The sequence below is a fragment of the Tachypleus tridentatus genome, chromosome 6 (genome assembly GCF_004210375.1).
Source record: "Tachypleus tridentatus isolate NWPU-2018 chromosome 6, ASM421037v1, whole genome shotgun sequence".
In the NCBI taxonomy this organism is placed as follows: domain Eukaryota; kingdom Metazoa; phylum Arthropoda; class Merostomata; order Xiphosura; family Limulidae; genus Tachypleus; species Tachypleus tridentatus.
The window spans coordinates 58,971,317-58,990,969 of NC_134830.1; the positions used below are offsets into that span (position 1 = coordinate 58,971,317).

The window sequence follows — 19,653 nt, forward strand, 5'->3', positions numbered from 1 at the left end:
AATGAATAACTTTGTGTTAATTTGTGTTAATAATAGCAAAATTATATCATTATATCAACGCGAAATTAGCATTTCTTCTAGCAGGATCATTCTCTGTTTCGAAAATTACAATAAAACTTTCTCGTTTAAGTTCGACTTAAAGTTTCGTATAAAAAAGTCGTGAAATAGCGAGTCATTTTAATATTTCTTGCTTTGAGAATGCAGCATTACGTTAGTGTACTTTACTGATTTCGAACGAAGACGTTTAATTTTAAACTGATTCTCTCAAATATGTGACAAATTTAAGTATTAATAACAAAGCGTTTCTAACTTATACATTACTTAAGGAAATAGCCGTATTAATTGTGGACTCCCCTTTGTTAAAAATATGTTTAATTTTCCTGAATTACACTTTGATAAATATGTATATTGGAAGTTACTTTTATAAATGGTTTATCTTTTCAAATCCCTTTTGAGAAATGTTTTTTGATATATTTGTTCTTCGCAATCGCGTTTTCTAGCTTTCAACCTTTATTTTTCATGATGTTGGCGCCATTAAGAGGAATACTAGGTTTTTATCTTTAAAGATATTTATGTTTTGTTCTCGTAGAGGCTCTTGACTCGTAAGTACTTCATGCAAGATTTTCTTTCTTAATTATTGTAATTTCAGGTTATGATAACTTAAGGAAATTGATATTTTTTTTGTAATTAGATTTTGGTTCAAATAAAATGTATAGATTTTGAAAGTGTTTTTCTGAACGTAGTACAAGAAAACGTAGCCACGTTGTTTTATAGGCCTAAAATATATTAGCTACGTAAAGCTTTAAGGGCAACGTAAGAACTTTTGTAACGTTATTTTGAATTCAGTTTTCTTTTTGTAGATATTATTTTCATTTCTTTCGCCTGCAAATTATAAACCAAAAAATATTATTTTTAACATTGCTACTGTTAAGAAAAGTTTAACATTCGATACTAAATAAGTAAATTACGTGCTATTGTTACCATGATGACCGAATACAGATAAGTTCGTTGGGAAGTTAATTCACTATTTTCGGTCATTTTCCGCTACTCATTTTCAGGACGGTTAACCATATATGCCTTTCTTGTTAAGAGTTATGTATTTAAGTCGTAATTTGGTTCGTGGGTTTTCAATTTGAGGCACACATTTTTGCACAAAATTGCATTACCTCATCGAGTGATAATTCGCATCCACAGTTGCCCTTATTCTTCATACTGAAAAGTAATAATTTGCCTTTAATTTTAGTTGAACTGTGTTCATGAAAGTAATTCAAAACACAGTATGTATGAAGATATTTTTTTGGTATAGAGAACAGAACATTTTATTTTCCTGTTAAATGTTTTGCTTGTTTTTGTTTTTTAATTATTTTTGTTTTAAGTAGATCTGGGTAATTAGTGGTATTTGTTATATAAATGGGCAATGTTCATTAATCAGTTACATCCAGTTAATTGGTTAGTTCAGAGGGACTGCCATGGCCTGGTACTTACGATACTCCACTTGCAATCTAAGGGTTGTGATTGGTACCCTAGGCAACAAACATGCTTGTCTTGTATGGTTGCCACCTGGGTGTAAATATTGTTGATTTACATGGGATTAAAGTTGTTACAAGAAAGCAGAAAAAGATGAATTGATTAGTACATTGTTCCTGATGACATGGTAAATGTGCCCCTTTGCTGTATACCACCTTCATTCGTTTTGTGTTGCACTGCATTAATCTTAATATTTTCACCTAGTTTTATTGGATTTTTTTAAAGCAATTTTTAAGTTACTTTAGTATGGTAAGACATCTGGAGGTAATTTCCTTCTGCATTTTGCAAAAGAATGTATTTTCTGGTTAAAAATGTTGGCATGCATTTTCTCTAAAGATAATTAAGAAATTCCTGTCTGACAACTAACTGATGTCAGTTACAGATTATAGTGCAATATCGTTTTGTTTGTATATTAAAATATGCAGGAATTCTCACACTGACCCTGTGTAAATCAAATTGATAGTTAAATAAAGAAAATGTTGGGCCCTGCATGGCCAGGTGGGTTAAGGCGTTCGACTCGTAATCTGAGGGTTGCAGGTTCAAATCCCTGTTACACCAAACATGCTCACCCTTTCAGCCATAGGAGCATTATAATGTGTGGTCAATCTCACTATTCATTGGTAAAAGAGTAGCCCAAGAGTTGGCAGTAGGTTGTGATGACTAGCTGCCTTCCCTTGCACTGCTAAATTAGGAATGGCTAATGCAGGTAGCCCTTGTGCAGCTTTGAACGAAATTTAAAAAACAAACAAGGGAAATGTTTTATTTTGCAAACAATGCTACAAATCATAATTACAATTGGAAATAATTTAAGTAATCAGTTTATTCATAAACCTCATATGATGGGGATAAACATTAAAATATTTGTGAAAATTTGAGTCACAAGTTTATTTTGCATTTGCTTATCACACTCAGTAAACAGTAAATTTAACTGAGAATAGCTGATTTGATTTAATTTGGTAAATTAAATAGTCTCTTATTTTACAAGTATTGTAGCTTTAAAAATCATAGTACATCTATTAAACGTCAAAGAATAAATAAAGACCCATACATCAACAGTGTAATAGTACAAGGCCTTTAGTAATTTCCAGTCATCCGACTTCTTTTTATATATATATGTATACCAGTGTCTAGGTAAGCAACTTGTATCTACTTTTGACAAAACCTTCTTGAAACTCTGCACTGTGTTAAACTTGAAATAGGGGTCTTTGTTATCCATTCAACCACTCTCTTCAGCTGTGTAAGCTTCCTTATCTTCGTGGAGAAACTTTTAGTAGCTTTCAAACAAATAAAATTTAATATATATTCTTTTACAATTTCCAAACAAAAAAAGAACCTTCAGAAACACATATTTACTGTGCTGTGACAAATTAGCCTCTTTCAATAATATTTAAACTTTGACTGTTTTGAAAGTTGTATTTCACCAGTAAATTATTGTACCACAAGATATGAATCAAGATCTATACAAAAATTAAAAGGAATGCTTTGAAATTGAAAAATAGATGATATATTCTTAATGGGTGATAGGCTTGTGGGTTCTTGGCAAAAATACTTTCTCTGAATGGTATGGTAATTATTTTATTTTAAAAAAAACATTTTGTTTCTTTGCAGACAAAACTTTTCATAGCTATGCAGAAATATGATTTTTTTTCCATATTTCTTCATGGGTTACATTAGGTAAATGTTTGAAAAATGACAAAATATTAATCATAAAATATTTTTTTTAGATTAAATTATTGAAATATAGTTCAAATTAACATACAAAATTTACCTGAAAACTTGTCTCTCAAAAAAAAATTAACTAGCAAAAAATATGACTACCAGACTTCTGGTACAATAATTTAGAATCAAATTATTTTTATGATAAATTTTTTATTCCATTGTTTAACATTTAGAAACAATGAAACCTATTAAAACAATATTATGTACATTTTTCCAGACTTGTTATCACAGACAATTCATTATTGTTGTGCATGTTAATATGTTTGTGACAGTGGTGTATCTACTTGCAACTATGCAACTAAATAAAACCTGTACCTCTGGACTTCTGTTTAAAGTGTATATGCATTCTCTTTCCTTACAACTATCCAGTTACTCAGATACTTTGTAATAAACCAAGAGAAATGAATAATAATAAATTATATGTAATTAATGCATACTTTACGAAAATAAAAACTATTATTTTTCAATATTATGCAAGAATTCTAAATCTAAAGCCAAACAACATAAAATTTAGAATAATTATGTTTATTTTTCAAAACAATGCTTGATAGTTACAAATATGTTACTGAGCTAAAAATAATTAAAGGAGAAGTAAGAATAAAACAACATTATTCAGATAATACAATATTGTTAACAAATAACATTGTTTAATTTTTTCATGCCAACTGCAATATTGTGTTATGTTACAATAATGTTGTGATACCAGTTACTGTTTTAAACCATAGCTGTGGAGTAACACCAACTAAACTTCCATTATACTAATACAGTATCTTGGAACAGTGTTAAAATAAAGTTAATATGTTCTGTAAATAATTAGCTTAGGTGAGCTATAATCCAGTTATTTCACAGCTTATATCTATTTCTAATTATATGATTATAATTGAAATAGTTATCAGTTAATATTGACTACATGAGCCAGCTTAGCATCTTGATGTGGATATAAAAAAGTTATTCTAGAAAGGTTTGGGTTGTTTTTCATAGGCATAAAACATTTGGCACTTATTTTCAAGGTGTAGGTTGCTGGACCTGACCTGAGATCATGAGAACCAACATGGAAAAGTTAACTTGTAGAATAATATAGTAGTGAAACATGCTTGAATTGTTCCAGATGTTGTTGTTTTTTTAAGCGTAGTAATTAAGTTAAACTATGAGTCCAGGTCAGATGAGAAAGAACTTGTTCAAAGATATTCCAATTTGATTTACCATCTGAATTGGAGATTCATTAATTGATTACTGCATTAACAGCAAAACATAATATTATAATAGCTGTTTTTTTTTTTATTTGGGAGGTGGGGTAGAATTGTATGTAAGAAATCACTTATTTCATTTTTTTGTGAAACTGCACAGTAGTGCACAAAGATGCATTTTTGTTCAAGCATGATGCATCACAAGATTGCTTTGCTAGTGATTCTCAAATTTAAAAAATGCCATTTCTCAATAAATATAATGCCCAGTATGGTACCACTAAAGTATAATCCATATAGATTTCATCATGTCAAATTTTCATTAATATTTAGTTGTTTTTATTTTTATAAGCTGTTCTAAGTTTTATTCATTGTGAACTATTGAAATAACCATAAATCACTGTTTTTCAGAGTTATTTCCATATTTACCATTTTAAAATCCTCTGGGCTCATGTGGCAAGTGTTAAAAACAGACATTTCAAATTTTTAAATTGTATGTAGAGAAAAAATTGTTACTACTAGCTAGCTAACTAACTTTGATGAAATATATCTAAAGGAAGCACATTGGTGGTATCCAGAAAAAACTAAGGTAAAAGAATAGCAGCCTTTAACTGAGTTCATATTGTTGTACAGGGTGTTCGGAAAGTCACTGTGCAGTTTTGTCTGTCAATAAACATATAAGTGCACAATGACTTTCCGAACACCCTGTGTAAGCTTAGAAATAAGTTACTGGCTGAATAGAATTGCTGCTTACTCCAGCTGTGTTGACTCAGTAATGATTCTTTAAAAAAAATCTTTTGTGGTAATTAAAAGCTCAATCACATAAAAGCAAAACTTTGAAGACAGCTATAAGAATTGTTTAAATATTGGGTAAAATAAGACATGAATGTCACATAATAGTACAATAAATATAAGGGTATAAGAGTTGTGTTTATTTTTATACAGTGTATGTAAATATTTATATTAGTTTTATTTGCTTATGAATTATAATTTTTTGTATATTGAGTGATATCTTTGAAAGCTACAAACAATTTTCAGTGAAAAAGATAACTTGAGACAAGGTAAGCTTGTGCAATTTGAAAATCAGATGAATGAGCAATGAGGATAACTTTAACACATGAACAAATATACAATGTATACACACACAAACAGACTGTAGTATGAAACAAAGTCACATGGCAGGAAATTGCTTAAGGCTTAATAAAGATACCTTTTTGATGTTTGGTTCTCTGTTTAAAATTATGATTCTGGTACAGTATTTGCCTCCCCTCACAAGCTATTCTTGTTCAGTGCTACCCTCTATATTCAAACTTTTTTTCATGTGTGCCACAAGCCTTCTGCTTCCTCCTGATGGAAGTGGAGGATTTCAACATGTCTATCGTGCCAAGTGCCAATCATTGTACATCATTAATTATACAATTAGAGCATGATGTCCCTAATTTCCTGTACACCCCACAGGTATCCTGAATTCATTTCTTTGTTTTACCATGCCAGTGTTATTGTGGTACCTATCCTTAATCTATCTCCTGTCAGCAGCTCTTCGCTAGACCATGGGAGCTTCACCAAGGTTCTTATCCTTGAGAACCTCAAAGTGTTGATTTCTGTTCTTTTGTTATTATCTGACTACCCTTCTCTTGTCTTTATTGTGTGTCACTGAGGAAACTTGCATCTGGAACTCTCCCAGTTTGTTCACTTGTGAACTCAATTTATTAAAGAATATTGGATTACACAGTGGTTTTCCCTAGTCTTCCACTCTAAATACTCTCTTTCCCATATCTATGTGTCTTTTGCTACTCTTTCAAATTCTTTTTTTATTCAGCTTTTGGAGGAGGCTGTCTTCTTTTTTCCATTTATGAATGTCTTTAAAACATGGAGCTTCTGGTTATCAAACCTCTCCTGTCTGCTACTGTTCCTACTAGAGAGGTTCTGTCACTTGAACATTTGAATCCCTTGTACTCCTCTGATGCACCAATATTCATAATCTTAGCAAATTCTGGATGATTATTGGAGTATATCCAGAAATTCACTATATTTTTGTGTGTGTCTCCTTCGTTCACTTTACTTGTTGCTGTTGTGATGGCTCAGTTGAACCCTAGGCATTCTTCACATTATCTTCACAAACATAGCAGCTTTGTTAGTTTACACCTGCATCATTTCTGGGGTCTGGTCTCCAGAGAGAGGCCTCCCAGGTATCATCCTTTTTCATGTGAAATTGTTCAGATCCTGCTTTTCTTTGTCTTTGGACAGTTTCTTGTTCATACTGTTTATACCTATGGGATTCTTCTTTCTTGTTTCCTTTTTAGGTGTGATAGTTTGTTAGGTTAGCTTATTCTTCTGTAGATAACTACACTTTCCATCTTTTTCATGTCTCCTTTCATCAGATATGTCATCTGATGGCTTGTCTTGCCTCTAGCTGTTTACATTTTCTGGATATCTTAAAGACAGGGGTGTGAATGTAGTTGCCCTTTTCAACTTTTTGTGTCAGATTACTTGCACTACAGTTTCATCTTCCCCAGTTTTTCTTTTCCCTCTGGGTGACTAGAGATAGGAAAGATAGGAATATGCAGATAAGAATGGGAGACATCCAACTCAGTCACTCATACACCTACAGAAAGGAATAAACTTTGTTTCATCAGCTCCAAGCCACCAGCTAGGTCAGTATGGGGAAGTTCCCCTTTGAAGCATTGTAAACCCACTGGTATGATATCAGGTAGGGCTATGGTGTTACTTGAAAATGTAACCTTATCCTGGTGGTTATACCAGAAAGATGGGTCTTCAGTTTGTTCCAGAGGACAGGTGTGGGATATTTTACTGTATCTGTTTATTTTAGTGTTTATACTTTATACGGCGTGATTTACTTTCCAAGCTACTCTGCACATCCATTCTTAGCCCACTGCCTGAGATATACTATGTGATATTTAAGCACCATTTAGAAGGTTCTTTTGACAGTATCATTTGATCTACCACCTTTATTAAATAAAGAGTACTTGTTGCATGAGAAGATTGTAGCCTCGAGCATGGAGGAGGTGTCACCCTCTTATTATTGAAGGGTTGTGTCTATTGTAATTACATCATCAAAGACTTGTGCAGTACATATTAGTATGCGTAGAGGTGAGAGTTTCATTTGAATATTGTTGCATTTGCAGAATGATTTTGCAGTTTCATCAGGTAATAGTTATTAGTTCTGTGAAGAGATGGGTATCTATTTGAAATATGCTTTCAGGTAAAAAAAAAAATGTTAAATTTTATGAGATGCTTACATTAACCCTTTATTAGTGTATCATGGGTCAAAGATCATGTCATGATGTTTATTGGCTTGAATTCCAAATTTTATTGAACTACTATTTTAAGAATTTATGTCAATATAAGTTTGGAATTAAATTGTACATAATAATTAAGACTAACATTATATACAAGTTATTTTTTTAAATTTAAAAGTAAATATTAAAAGAATACATCTAAATATAAATTTTAGTGAGTTGCATGGTATGTTGAATGCAGCAGTGTTTAAAATTAGATGTTTGTGATGTCAGAATATTAAATCTATAATTTTGTACAAATTAGGAACTTAAATTACTAATGTTATAAAGTTAGAATATAAAATAAGAACCTATCTTTTTATTTTTCTGAGATGTGGATTATGTACTGAATCAAATGCAGTGGTCCCATTCACCTCTTTCTGTTTTCGTAAATATTCCCTTGCATAAATTTACTTCAATGTATGACGTGAATAACCAATCAGCAGCTTAGAATGTCCCCAGAGTGATTTTAAAAGCCATTTTAATCTGTGAAAAAAGCTATCATGTTCTTTCAATCCAAGATTTCAAGGAAGTAGGTTGTGTCTTTAGTCTGTTTGAAGTTTTATATTTTTTAAATCTGAATACACCTTAGTTGCTAAGCTTAATAAATTAGTGAAATTCTATGGTATCAGTATAATTACTATAGTTATTTATGATTTTTTGGTTTTTCAACTGTATATATGAAAACTTAAAAATTGTTTGATATCTTCCAACAGCAAAATTTTAAAAGGCTTAGTAACCTATGTCCAGCAACAAGCAAATTCAAAGGTCATGGTGAGAAGAAATAATTGTTTGCTTTATTTCATGATTTATTGTTCTATATTTTAAGAGAAATAACTAATTTATTTCTGAATAGTAATAATCCATATACATAAATAATACATAATAATTGAAGTGTGACTATATTACAAAATACTAGTCCACTAAAACAACCAAGATTGGGAAGACTAAAGGTCAGTTTTATATTACTGGATATGTAACATGAGTGCACATGCATAACTGGAAGGTCAGTAAAATAAAACAATAAATATATTGTGTTATGAGACTTAAGTTACTTAGACTAAACATTTGTATTTTTGTGCTAGTCATTCTAGCATATAAAATGCATAACTTATATTTATTTCGTTTTTTTTTAATGATGGTTACGAGGTTGGTCAAGTGACAGGCGTTACATAGAGTATAGAAAATAACAAAATATAAAGTCTTACTGAAAATAAAAGTTAGAAATATATTTAGATTTTAGAGATTACATATAATATTTAAGATTTTTGAGACAATAGTTTTTTTAATTGTAACATGAAATCACTTTGCACTCAGACTAGTAATGAAAAAGGTTCTGTTATCACAAACAAATATTTAGTAAAAATACTTCAGTAAAACATCTGATTTTTTATACAAAATACTTGTAACTTTTGCTGAAAGTCTAACAAGTTTTGTGAAGATATACATGCTGTACCAAAAGTTATAATGTAAGTACTTAACATGTGCAAATATGTAAGCAAACTTGCAATATATTATACCGAGCACATAGCACGAAGGTTAATAAAGAGTATTTGATGCTTTTTTTTCTTTTCATTTAGAATTACTCAACATTGAGTAGTACAGCTGGATTAACCTATGCTCAACCTGTGGGGTTTCTAGCAAGGAAGTTGTTGAAAACATTGTTGGAGCAGTACACTTGCATATATTTTGAGAATGGCAGACTTTGAAGATAAAAGTGAAGAAGGTAACTCGACCAGGAATGGTAGTGATGACATTTGTCGTGATTTCTTGCGTAACTTGTGCAGACGTGGATCTAACTGCAAATATAGACATCCAGAGCCAAAACAAGAATCGCAAGAAGGAGAAAGAGAGGAGATCAAATTTTGTCATGATTTTCAGAATAAAGGTTGTCGACGAGCAAATTGCAAGTTTATGCATTGCACAAAGAGGGAAGAAGAATATTATCTAAGTACAGGAAAATTACCAAAGCATGTACAGGATGCCTTGGGAGATAACAGAAGTGAGGTTCCAGTCTGTAAAGACTTCTTGAGGGGCTTTTGTAAGAGAGGAATTTATTGTAAGTTCCGACACTTAACGCCAGAAGAATATGATATGGAGATGCGTGGGGAGAGTGGACCTCACATTATGGATGAGCCTGATAGTTTCGATTTTCAACTAAAACGTAAAAGGTCAGTTTTTGATGATGGTTTTGGTCCGTTTGATGGGCCAGGAGTCCCAGGGGTCTTACTGCCAACCCCTGGCCCTGACCGAATGCCTGATGTCCAAATCTTAGAAGGGGAGAACTCAATCCTCCGACGTAAAATAGATGAACTTAAGAAACAAGTTACAGAATTAACTTCAACTGTAGAATACTTGCTGGAGCAAAATGCACAGTTACGTGCAAATAAACTTTCTGGTGTTCCTCCACCTCCTAAACCTCGCACCTCATATCCTGGAGGTGGACAAGGTGCTGGTGTACCATGGTAATTTTTGTTAATACAAAACTTGATTGATTGATCTTTCACTTTCATCATTCTTTTTAAAGGTAAGATTTCTGTATTACTGGCATGTGACATTCTGTAGAAGGAAAGTTTGACTATTACTGCCTCTCTTGTTTTTTTGTTGTTGTTTTAACAAGTTTGGTTCCCATTTGGGTGACATTTAGCTCCATTAGAGATTTTTAACAATACATAAACTTGTGTTATCAATTCATTCTCACACTGTTGTTAAGTAACCTCATAATCTGCATTCGTAAAATAAACAATATCACAGTCTTTGTTGTAATTTGTACTGAAAGATGAACTTAGTCATTGCTAATGTATCAAATGATGGCTTTTATTGATGTTAAGCAGTGTGGCAAATACACATGCAACAACTGTATTTGTACATTAGAATTTTTGTGATAGCATATCGAAGTCATACAAACTTAAGATATTTGATATGTTCTGTATGAAATGTTTTAGATAAATCAGCACATAAAATGTAATTCAACTTTTATATAGAATATATTGTATTTCAACTATATATTTAGTAGACTTGTACTTATTAATTGCCCTGACTAATTAAGTATAATTGGTGGATCAACTTTTTCTTGGTAGCTGTTCTCTGGTTTTCATTTTTAGTAAAACTTAGAAACCTTTGTAAGATTCATACCACTGTATATTTTCAAGGGTGTATTTGATCTCTAATATGTCTACTTGGTTATAAGGGAATTATTTTGTGGCACTACTTCAGACATGTAAAGGTTTTTGATGTGTGTCTGAACTAAGTACTTTACCAGAAATTCTCATTTATTGTATGGTATTCATATCATTGTCAATAAATGTGTGGTGTCTTTAACATGTCCATTGTATTGTATTCATTTTTGACACAAGAGTTGTAACAGGCTTAAAAGAATCACAAACAAATCAAATGTTTGTACATAAAACATTATAAGATCAAAAAATCATAGAAAATGAAACTGTTAGAAAATAGAATCGTAAATCCATGACAAAGTGAGATAAATGTAATCAATAGGTTTGAATAAAAGATTCAGTTCATGAAATACAGTTTAGAAGATTGAATATCAGGGCGTTAGAAAACAGCACCGACCCATTTGCGTAGATAAAAATTTTTTTAAAAGAATATGAAGTAGTAGATTACAATAGCTACCTATAAAGAAACTCAAAATTACGTGACGTACAAAACGATTTTAGGAAATGTTGGCAAAATCGCGCTGCGTGACTGAAACAGAATCAATTGTCTATATTTTCTGAGTGTTCACCATCATCTGGATTCTTTCGTTTTCGAATTATACACTTATCCATATTATCGGATTAAAAATAAAATATATTTAAACACTTGAAAGCTGCACAATGCAAATATTTTCAAGCGCATGCGAAACAACGTACACTCGATAACAAACATCTAAACCAGACTGACGTTACAAAATGGGCGGAGTCTATGGCAATGATGAAGAGCGCAGTGTAGTTGCTGATTACCAAATTTGCGATAAAAATAAATAATTGGAAAAGTTGATTCCTTAACTCGAGCTGGCCACCCCTGCACTAGTATTTATGTACAATGTACGTTGTTGATTCTTACACTCGAAAATTGTCTACAGCTTTAGTGAATTGGCGGGAATTTAACAGTATAAGTTACATGCATTTCTAAATATATATTTAATTGACACAGACTGATATTAAAATAAATATATAATAGTAACTCCGTTTCAGATCATACACGACCAAATGAAGCTAAATACCACGGTACGAACTATTTGTTAGTAATGTGACCAAATTAAGAGAATTAATATTTTAATAATTGCTACTAGTATTCTACCAAAGGACACAGCCCTGAAAACAAAAGAAGATAGATCGGTGTTTTATGTCGCGGAATACCGCTGGTAGCATTTCTCAGTGTTTAATCAACAATTGGGGACGGGTTGAAGAGGAAAAAATGTATCTGACCCTTCCAAGCTCTCAACGACCTAAAACCCAGTGCCGAACATACAAACGACACGGTATGTAAATACAGTACTTTCTACGAAAATATTTAAAATCTGATTCACATAAAATTGTGAGATTTGCCAACAAATTATTTTAAATGATTTTCTGTACTGCCTGGGATTGTACAGTTGGCTTTCCGGCAGATCATGAAATGTAAAAATGTTGGAAGTGCAGGCAAACAGAACAAAACTGTGACGTAACGTAGATCGAGTAACAGAAAAGGGGGCTAAATTTGACATACTTCAGATAACTTTTTCTAAAATCTCTGAAATATTGGATAAAATGCATCCGTGTAGCAGAAAAATCTACGTTGGGGTGTTTCAGTAGGCTGACAAGTGTCACTGGACTCAGCCTAATGTTACGCTTTGATAATTAACGTTAACTTTAAGCTATAATGTCACGTCTATCTAACATTTAGGTTTGGTTTGGCCTAGCCGAAGCCAAAATAATGGCCTATAAATTATACAGAATATATCAGTTTCTCATTAATATATCAAAGAGTCTGATATAGTTAAGGCTTTAGCCTAAAACGAAATTTTAGACCCTATACGAAACAATGAAATACCCAACAAAATATTAAGCATAATGCAAGCTGAATCATTTGTAAGCTTGTCTTATCTTAACTCGGGAAAACTACAAAAATGAAAATCATTCACCCTTCCAGAGACACGTGGTTAAATATCTTTAACAAAACATCAGGAAGAAAAATAAAGTTATATTCCTTAATAAGTAACAAACCAGGAACATAAAATCTTCATTGTTTACCTTGCAAACACTGTACTTATACATAGCTTTCATCACTCTCGCGGGACTGGTAATAGGCTCCAGGTGAACCTATCATGGCGTTTCAATAATGACGTAACAAATTACCCTCTTTTTGGCTTTGAGCGCCTCTAACGGAACAACAGTGTGACTTGCATCGTTACGTCGCGCCTATAGTTTAGTCACATCGTCATGAGTAAGGTATTACGCACGCTTATACTGGTATAACAAAAAATGTTATCGCTTTGACACTTAAAGTATCATTTGCATGTTATGTGAAAGGTTACAATCTAAAAATTTAAATGTGCAATCTGCTTTTATTGTTAGCAACTAAGATGAAATAATTTACTGACGTGAAAGCCGGAGAAGATATATATTTTTCAGGTATTGTTTCTTAATATAATGTGACATTGTTTTACTGGGGAGATGATTGGTTTAAATTTCCTTGGTTTGAAAGTTTATCTTCAGTTCAAGATCTCCATGACAACTTCACAAAGAAAATTGAATGTTACTTTTTATCACAGAACAGACAAAGAAAGATATAAAGAAATCAACACATTATAATGAGAGTTTTATGTCTAGACTCTTTTATCTTTATAGTTTATTACGTATTTATCTCCATTATATCACGTACATGCTTTTAATTCAAACTTAAATTTTAATCGATATCTCCCATGAATATATAGTTTGGGAATAAACAATGAAACACGTTATTTTGATTACTGTGTTTAAAACGCATGTCCATATATATACTGTTGTAACTATTGCTATAACTTTGTGATCTAATATACAAAGGAAGAGTTTAATTAGATTTCGAATTCTCTATTTGATTTTAAATGAGACTGGAAGGTGTCTTTCTCGATGAAAGGTTTCCAGGTATAAAACCAACTAGCCAAACAAAAATAATTCGCTTTTTTTTGTCAACGAGCTCCCTCTACTATTTGAACTTCTTTTTCCTGTGAATGTTTTTGGAAACTACAAAAAAGTGATAACTAGTCTTCGAAATAGAAAATAAGATACGTTGTGACATCAAAATTATCATTCATGTAATTTCACTGAAAGTTAAGACTTTAATATGAACACTTGCTTTACAACATAGTTTAGTTATGACACCTATTATATCTGTGACTTGTTATCATCTAACAACAGAAACAAAGTTTATGTGATGTTTGTTTTCTGAATTTCACGCAAAGCTACATGAGGGCTATCTGCGCTAGCCGTTCTTAATTTAGCAGTGTAAGACTAGAGGGAAAGCAACTAGTCATCACTGCCAACTCTGGGGCTTCTATTTTACCAACGAATAGTGGGATGACCACACATTACAACGCCCCTACGGTTGAAATGGCGAGCATGTTTGGTGCGACGGGGATTTATGTGATGTGTCGACCAGAAAAAAAAACAACAGTAGTAATGCTCATTAAGAAATAGGTTACGTGATATGCTGCACAAAAAACTGTAGTGTTTACGTGACATATCAGTTACTGTCTTCCGCATCTTGATTTATTTTTCGTTTTTTTTTTTTCAATCCCTGAATTAATTAAAGTACGTTCATTGTTAATATAACGTACTCTTATAATAGGATATTGAATAATCCAAGTAATAATTTGTATAGTGAACTCTGTTTTTCTACGGTTAGTGAGGTGTATATGGGCTGTTTGATATCTGTAACACACTATTAGCAGCTATAATTTTTATCCTAATATGTATGACTGAACGTGCAAAATAGTATTTTGAATTTTTTTATTGAATTCGTAAAGGATACTATGAAGGCTAATATTTCGCTATATGATTATTTTGTACTTAAAGACGTTTCCAGTAAAGCAAGAGACACACTATAACTCTATTGTTACTGTACACACACTACTAAAATGAAGTTGAGTATTATCGAACTGTGTCGAAGGAAAAAGAATATTCCAAGTTTACAACACTGTAACATGTAATCAAAAATGTTCATGTCATTCATTTACGAGGTATCGAATCTGGTCGTTTACATTTGTACCCTGTTGGGGCAGCGGTAAGTTTTCGAATTTACAACGCTAAAATCAAGGGTTTGATTCTTCTCGGTGAATATAGTAGATGACCTGCTGTGGTTTTGTTTTTAGAAAAAACATACACGTACCCGTTTACATTTTGTTAAGTTACTCAATGTTACTTGTATTTGGTATCTATCAACCTTGTTGTGAAGTTAGTTATACTGGCTAGCTCACTGTTTATCGATTTTATAACACTACATTATAGACGGGCCAACGAATTACACCTTCCAGTGTTCTGTGATCAAGAGTCCTTTCCTCAGTTAAGTTTACGTCACAATCATGAGCTGTCCTATTTAGGTACACAGAAAACGAACTAAACACAATAATGAAATATAACATGAGACAGGGTCAAATATTAATCGGGATAATATAATTAAGTCATCTTTACTTTGAGAAAAAGTTTCCTAAATCAACCTTTTATCGATTAACAAATTAGTCATTAAATTAATCAACTAATACATGTACCTAATAGAACTAAGCGTCATCATTTAGTGGATGACGTCATAATACCTCATAAACTTCACTCGACGTCACCACAAAAAGCTTACTCTGATTGGTATGATGTAGCTAAAATTATAAACTTAAAAAAGGTCAAAGTAATCTTATTCTCTCCAGTGTAAACTTTCTATAACTTTTGACTTCCATAGAAGGCATACATATGTACTACACGGTATAAGGTGGTTAGGTTATGCTCGTCTCGTGAGCTGGGTCGCGGTTTTGAATCCCCGTCACATTAAACGTGCTCACCTTTTCAGTCGTAAACTTACCATTGTCCCATTGGAAACACCAACTGAGCTGAAGGCTTAATTCGCAACCTATTGCGAGTAAGGCACATTTTTAAAAACACGGAAACTCGATTTATTACACTGGTGTTTGTACACCGTGTTAACTATTGGGTTGAGGAATAATTCGTGAGCGTTTTTTTCAAGTTAAAAAAATATATTCATAAATGAAACGCTTTCGCAAAATATTTCATGTCATTTGGTAGATAATTTTTTGCTCTAATAGATTGTGTGTTTGATTTTCATATGTCTTTAATTTTTGCTTTCATTTTCAGCTCATTAAATGGAATGTCAAGTGGACAAAATCGAGCATTTTCGACACCATCTGCTTTTCGCATTTAATTTCTTGCAATTTCGTTTAAAACAATGCATACTATATACCTAGGTATTACATGAAATAAAGAATCATAATAAATGTTTTGGGTGTAATGTGTTCATGAATTGAAGTATTGTATAGTCTTGCATGTAATGCTTGAATGAAATTATTTAAAAACGCTCACGAATTATTCCTCAACCTAATAGAATAAACTTGACTATTTTCTTCCGTCCTTCGAATAGTTTGATGGAAATAATATGGATGCCCTTATTTCAAGTTGACGTGCATTACAACAGTTTCCTTTGTTCCTGGGGTTTTCGTAAATGGCACAATTAACTTCCCATCAGAACATGCTACCTGTTGTTATAAAGTATGTTATCGTTGAAGGGTTACCTTGAATTATTTGGTAAGAATAATTCGAAGTTACGTTTATGTAACAGTAGCAAATTAATGTATTTCTTCTTTTCTTCGTATGACATTTCTATCGACATGTTCATTTATAAGTCGTAAATCCAACTACACAAAACGTTTTCATCACTACATCACAACTAAATGTAAGATTAACCTTAAATGGCTAGTTGTGGTCAGTTGGTTAGGGCGCTTGGTTCTGATTGTGAGAGTCGTTGTTTCGAATCTCCTTCCATCAGTCATGCTCGCCCTTTCAGCGGTGGGAACGTTATAAGTGGCAGTCAATCCCACTATTCGTTGGTAAAAGAGTTGGTGGTTAATTAGCTGCATTCTCTCTAGTATTATACTACAAAAGTAAAGACGACTAGCGCAGATAGCTCTCGTGTAGCTTTGCGCGAAATTCAAAACAAACAAACAATTAATACAGTATAGTTTATAGTGTTGTATACTATTAGCAGAGCTCAACTTAATCCGAGGTGACTTCACCCTACACACACGGCGATAACAGCTTTCATCCCAGTTTGTCGGCTATCTTCTTTGTTCTTATATCTTTAATTACAACCCTTTCTTCCTACGAAAAAAGAATAGTTTTACGAACAAGTTATTGGAAAGATTAAACTACGTCAATTGTCTTAAAACTACAGTCATAAAAAATATAGAGAGTTAAAAGCAGAATAAACTCTGATGGCAAAAATTGTTCGAATGTTGATAAGTATCCTGTATTTGTTCAACTTACTCATTTGCAAAACAGTAATTACTTTTTATCTTTTGTTAAATCGAATAATTTTGATTCTCAAATTTAAGAAGTCAGGCAAACTTTAAATGTACAATCACACATTGGTCCATTGATAATGTGGAAAGACTAAAATCATATATGTTAAATATCAAAGCCATGATCGCATTTCATTTAGTTTATCACTTATTTTTACTGCCAATTATAGAGATTTAAATATATATATAATATGTATATTTGTAAAACATGGCTACTAATTTTTACACAAGTACACTTTAAAATACGAAATACGTTATCATATTACATCATGTTAAGTGCTTAACCTTTGGTGCATAAATGTATTTTAAAACAAAAATTTAGTTGGCCCGGCATGGCCAAGCGCGTTAAGGCGTGCGACTCGTACTCCGAGGGGCGTGGGTTCACATCCCCGTCGCGCCAAGTTTGTTTGTTTGTTTTGGAATTTCGCACAAAGCTACTCGAGGGCTATCTATGCTAGCCGTCCCTAATTTAGCAGTGTAAAACTAGAGGGAAGGCAGCTAGTCATCACCACCCACCGCCAACTCTTGGGCTACTGTTTTACCAACGAATAGTGGGATTGACTGTCACATTATAACGCCCCCCCACGGATGGGAGGGCGAGCATGTTTAGCGCGACGCGGGCACGAACCCGCGACCCTCGGATTACGAGTCGCACGCCTTACGCGCTTAGCCATGCAATCAATAACAATGAATCTGATGCTTAAAGCTACAAACAACTGTTAACAGTACTCGACGAACGTGCTAAAACAAAGAGAACCGGTGAAAAAAATCAAAATAGTTACGACACTTCAAGATTACACTGAGACTGACCGATTGAAATAAAAATCCAATAAAACATTAATTATTTGCTGTTTTAGTTTCTAATAGGCCTAAAACAACGTATTTATTTCTTATGCTTATCAAACTCAATCAATATTTCCCAAATCGCACTTCACTAACAAAATCATTTTCTCCTTGTTCTATGAACTCTTCCAGAGGTATATTTTTAAAAACTATTTATTTTGGTTTTAAATGAATATTTTCCGTAGTTGTAACCATGAATGTAGTTTCCTTGTTGAAGAAAATTACAAAAAACTTCTTATTAGATTTTATTATCACTGTTGTCCACTTTCTTGACGGTCAGACTAATCCATGACTACCAAGACTGCTGGTTATCTATTTAAATATCTACTGGCCGTCCATAATTTAGAAATGATAGACTAAAGGCAAGGCAATTAATCAACACCACCCACCGTCAACTCTTGGACTAATCTTTGTCAACAAATAGTGTGATTGATCGTACATTACAACGCTCCCACAACTGAAAGGGTGGGTATACTAGGCGTCTTCAATTGTCACAACAAAAGGTTTTTTTTTCCTTACACTATTGTTGTTGGGCTTAGGATTCTTCTACAGTAGATGTCTGTGACTTGTTGATGATAAATTCAGCAATGACTGAACAGCATGCACTTCACTTGTTTTCAAATGAATATATATTCGGAATAAGTTAAACATATCTACAATGAATTCTTCAAATTACAAAGATTATACGCGTACCATAAACACTGTATATATAATTGTTTTCCTCTTGTTAAAAGTCCACTTAGGCCTATTTAGTTACTTTAGAATTTTAGTTGACAAGTCCAATTATCTTCTCTATTACTATCTCCACACTATCCAAATGTAATTCACTTTGTCGTCGAGTTGTATCCTCTACTTTTTAAAATAGTCTGCTCCCATTTCTTTTGTTTTTACGAGAATCTTCTGTCTATTATTTAAAGTCCAGTTCAAAGGCTAGTTCAGTTACATTATAAAGTTTCTTTGACTAAATATACAATTCTGTTCACCTTTTTGTATTCTACTGTTGATTTTCCTGTAACATATTAATCGTTAGACCTTTTTTTCCAACGATGATCGAGCTCATTCTTTTTACTCCATTCCCTCATTTGCTCGTGTCTATCTGTTGTTTCCAGGTTATGTCATACTATTTATATGTTTATTACCAAATCGTATGCTCACTATATTCTCGATATCAGTGAGTTACGAACAGTTTCTAATACTCGTCTGCTTTTAACCATCTTATAATAAAAATGAAAACTAAACAATAATAAAATATTCATTCACAAAATTAATAATATCTCAGCTAAAGAACCTTTTATATCATGACATAAACACCTCTTCAAAATAAATATTTACAGTATTTTTCACCATATATACCAAGATTGTCCTTAGGTCATCCACAAAATCTGCTTCAACAATTTCAGTCTCTCTGATAGCTTCAATATGGAATTTGTAATTCTGAAGGTACAACACTCATTTCATGATCCTCGTTCTGTCGATATTGCACTTCTAAAGTATGCAACTGGTTGATGGTCTGTCTGTATGATGAATTCCTTCCTGTATA

The 19,653-nt window shown here is 32.5% G+C and overlaps 1 protein-coding gene and 1 long non-coding RNA gene across 3 annotated transcripts in view; one reads left to right on the forward strand and one right to left on the reverse strand.

Moving 5' to 3' along the window:
• The first annotated feature begins 297 nt into the window (after positions 1 to 297).
• On the forward strand, positions 298 to 11,050 carry LOC143252616 (zinc finger CCCH domain-containing protein 10-like). Of its 2 annotated transcripts, XM_076505021.1 has the most exons (3): positions 298 to 602; positions 8,446 to 8,503; positions 9,310 to 11,050. In XM_076505021.1, exon 3 carries the CDS (start codon positions 9,425 to 9,427, stop codon positions 10,196 to 10,198), a length of 774 nt encoding a protein of 257 aa, XP_076361136.1. In that variant the 5' UTR covers positions 298 to 602; positions 8,446 to 8,503; positions 9,310 to 9,424; the 3' UTR covers positions 10,199 to 11,050. The 2 variants fall into 2 exon arrangements, with proteins under 2 accessions (XP_076361136.1, XP_076361135.1); XM_076505020.1 differs by lacking the exon at positions 8,446 to 8,503 and having other exon boundaries at positions 307 to 602.
• The window catches only part of LOC143252618 (uncharacterized), a 42,485-nt gene continuing 25,195 nt past the window's right edge, over positions 2,364 to 19,653 (reverse strand). Inside the window, exons 2-3 of the long non-coding RNA XR_013029076.1 lie at positions 12,964 to 17,070; positions 2,364 to 2,801 (exon numbers count right to left, since the gene is read on the reverse strand). This is a non-coding gene — a long non-coding RNA (uncharacterized LOC143252618). The remainder of the gene's footprint in view (positions 2,802 to 12,963; positions 17,071 to 19,653) is intronic.

Excerpts from the sequence above, each read along its gene's own strand:
- LOC143252616 (XM_076505021.1), top strand. The coding sequence starts at position 9,425 with ATGGCAGACTTTGAAGATAAAAGTGAAGAAGGTAACTCGACCAGGAAT.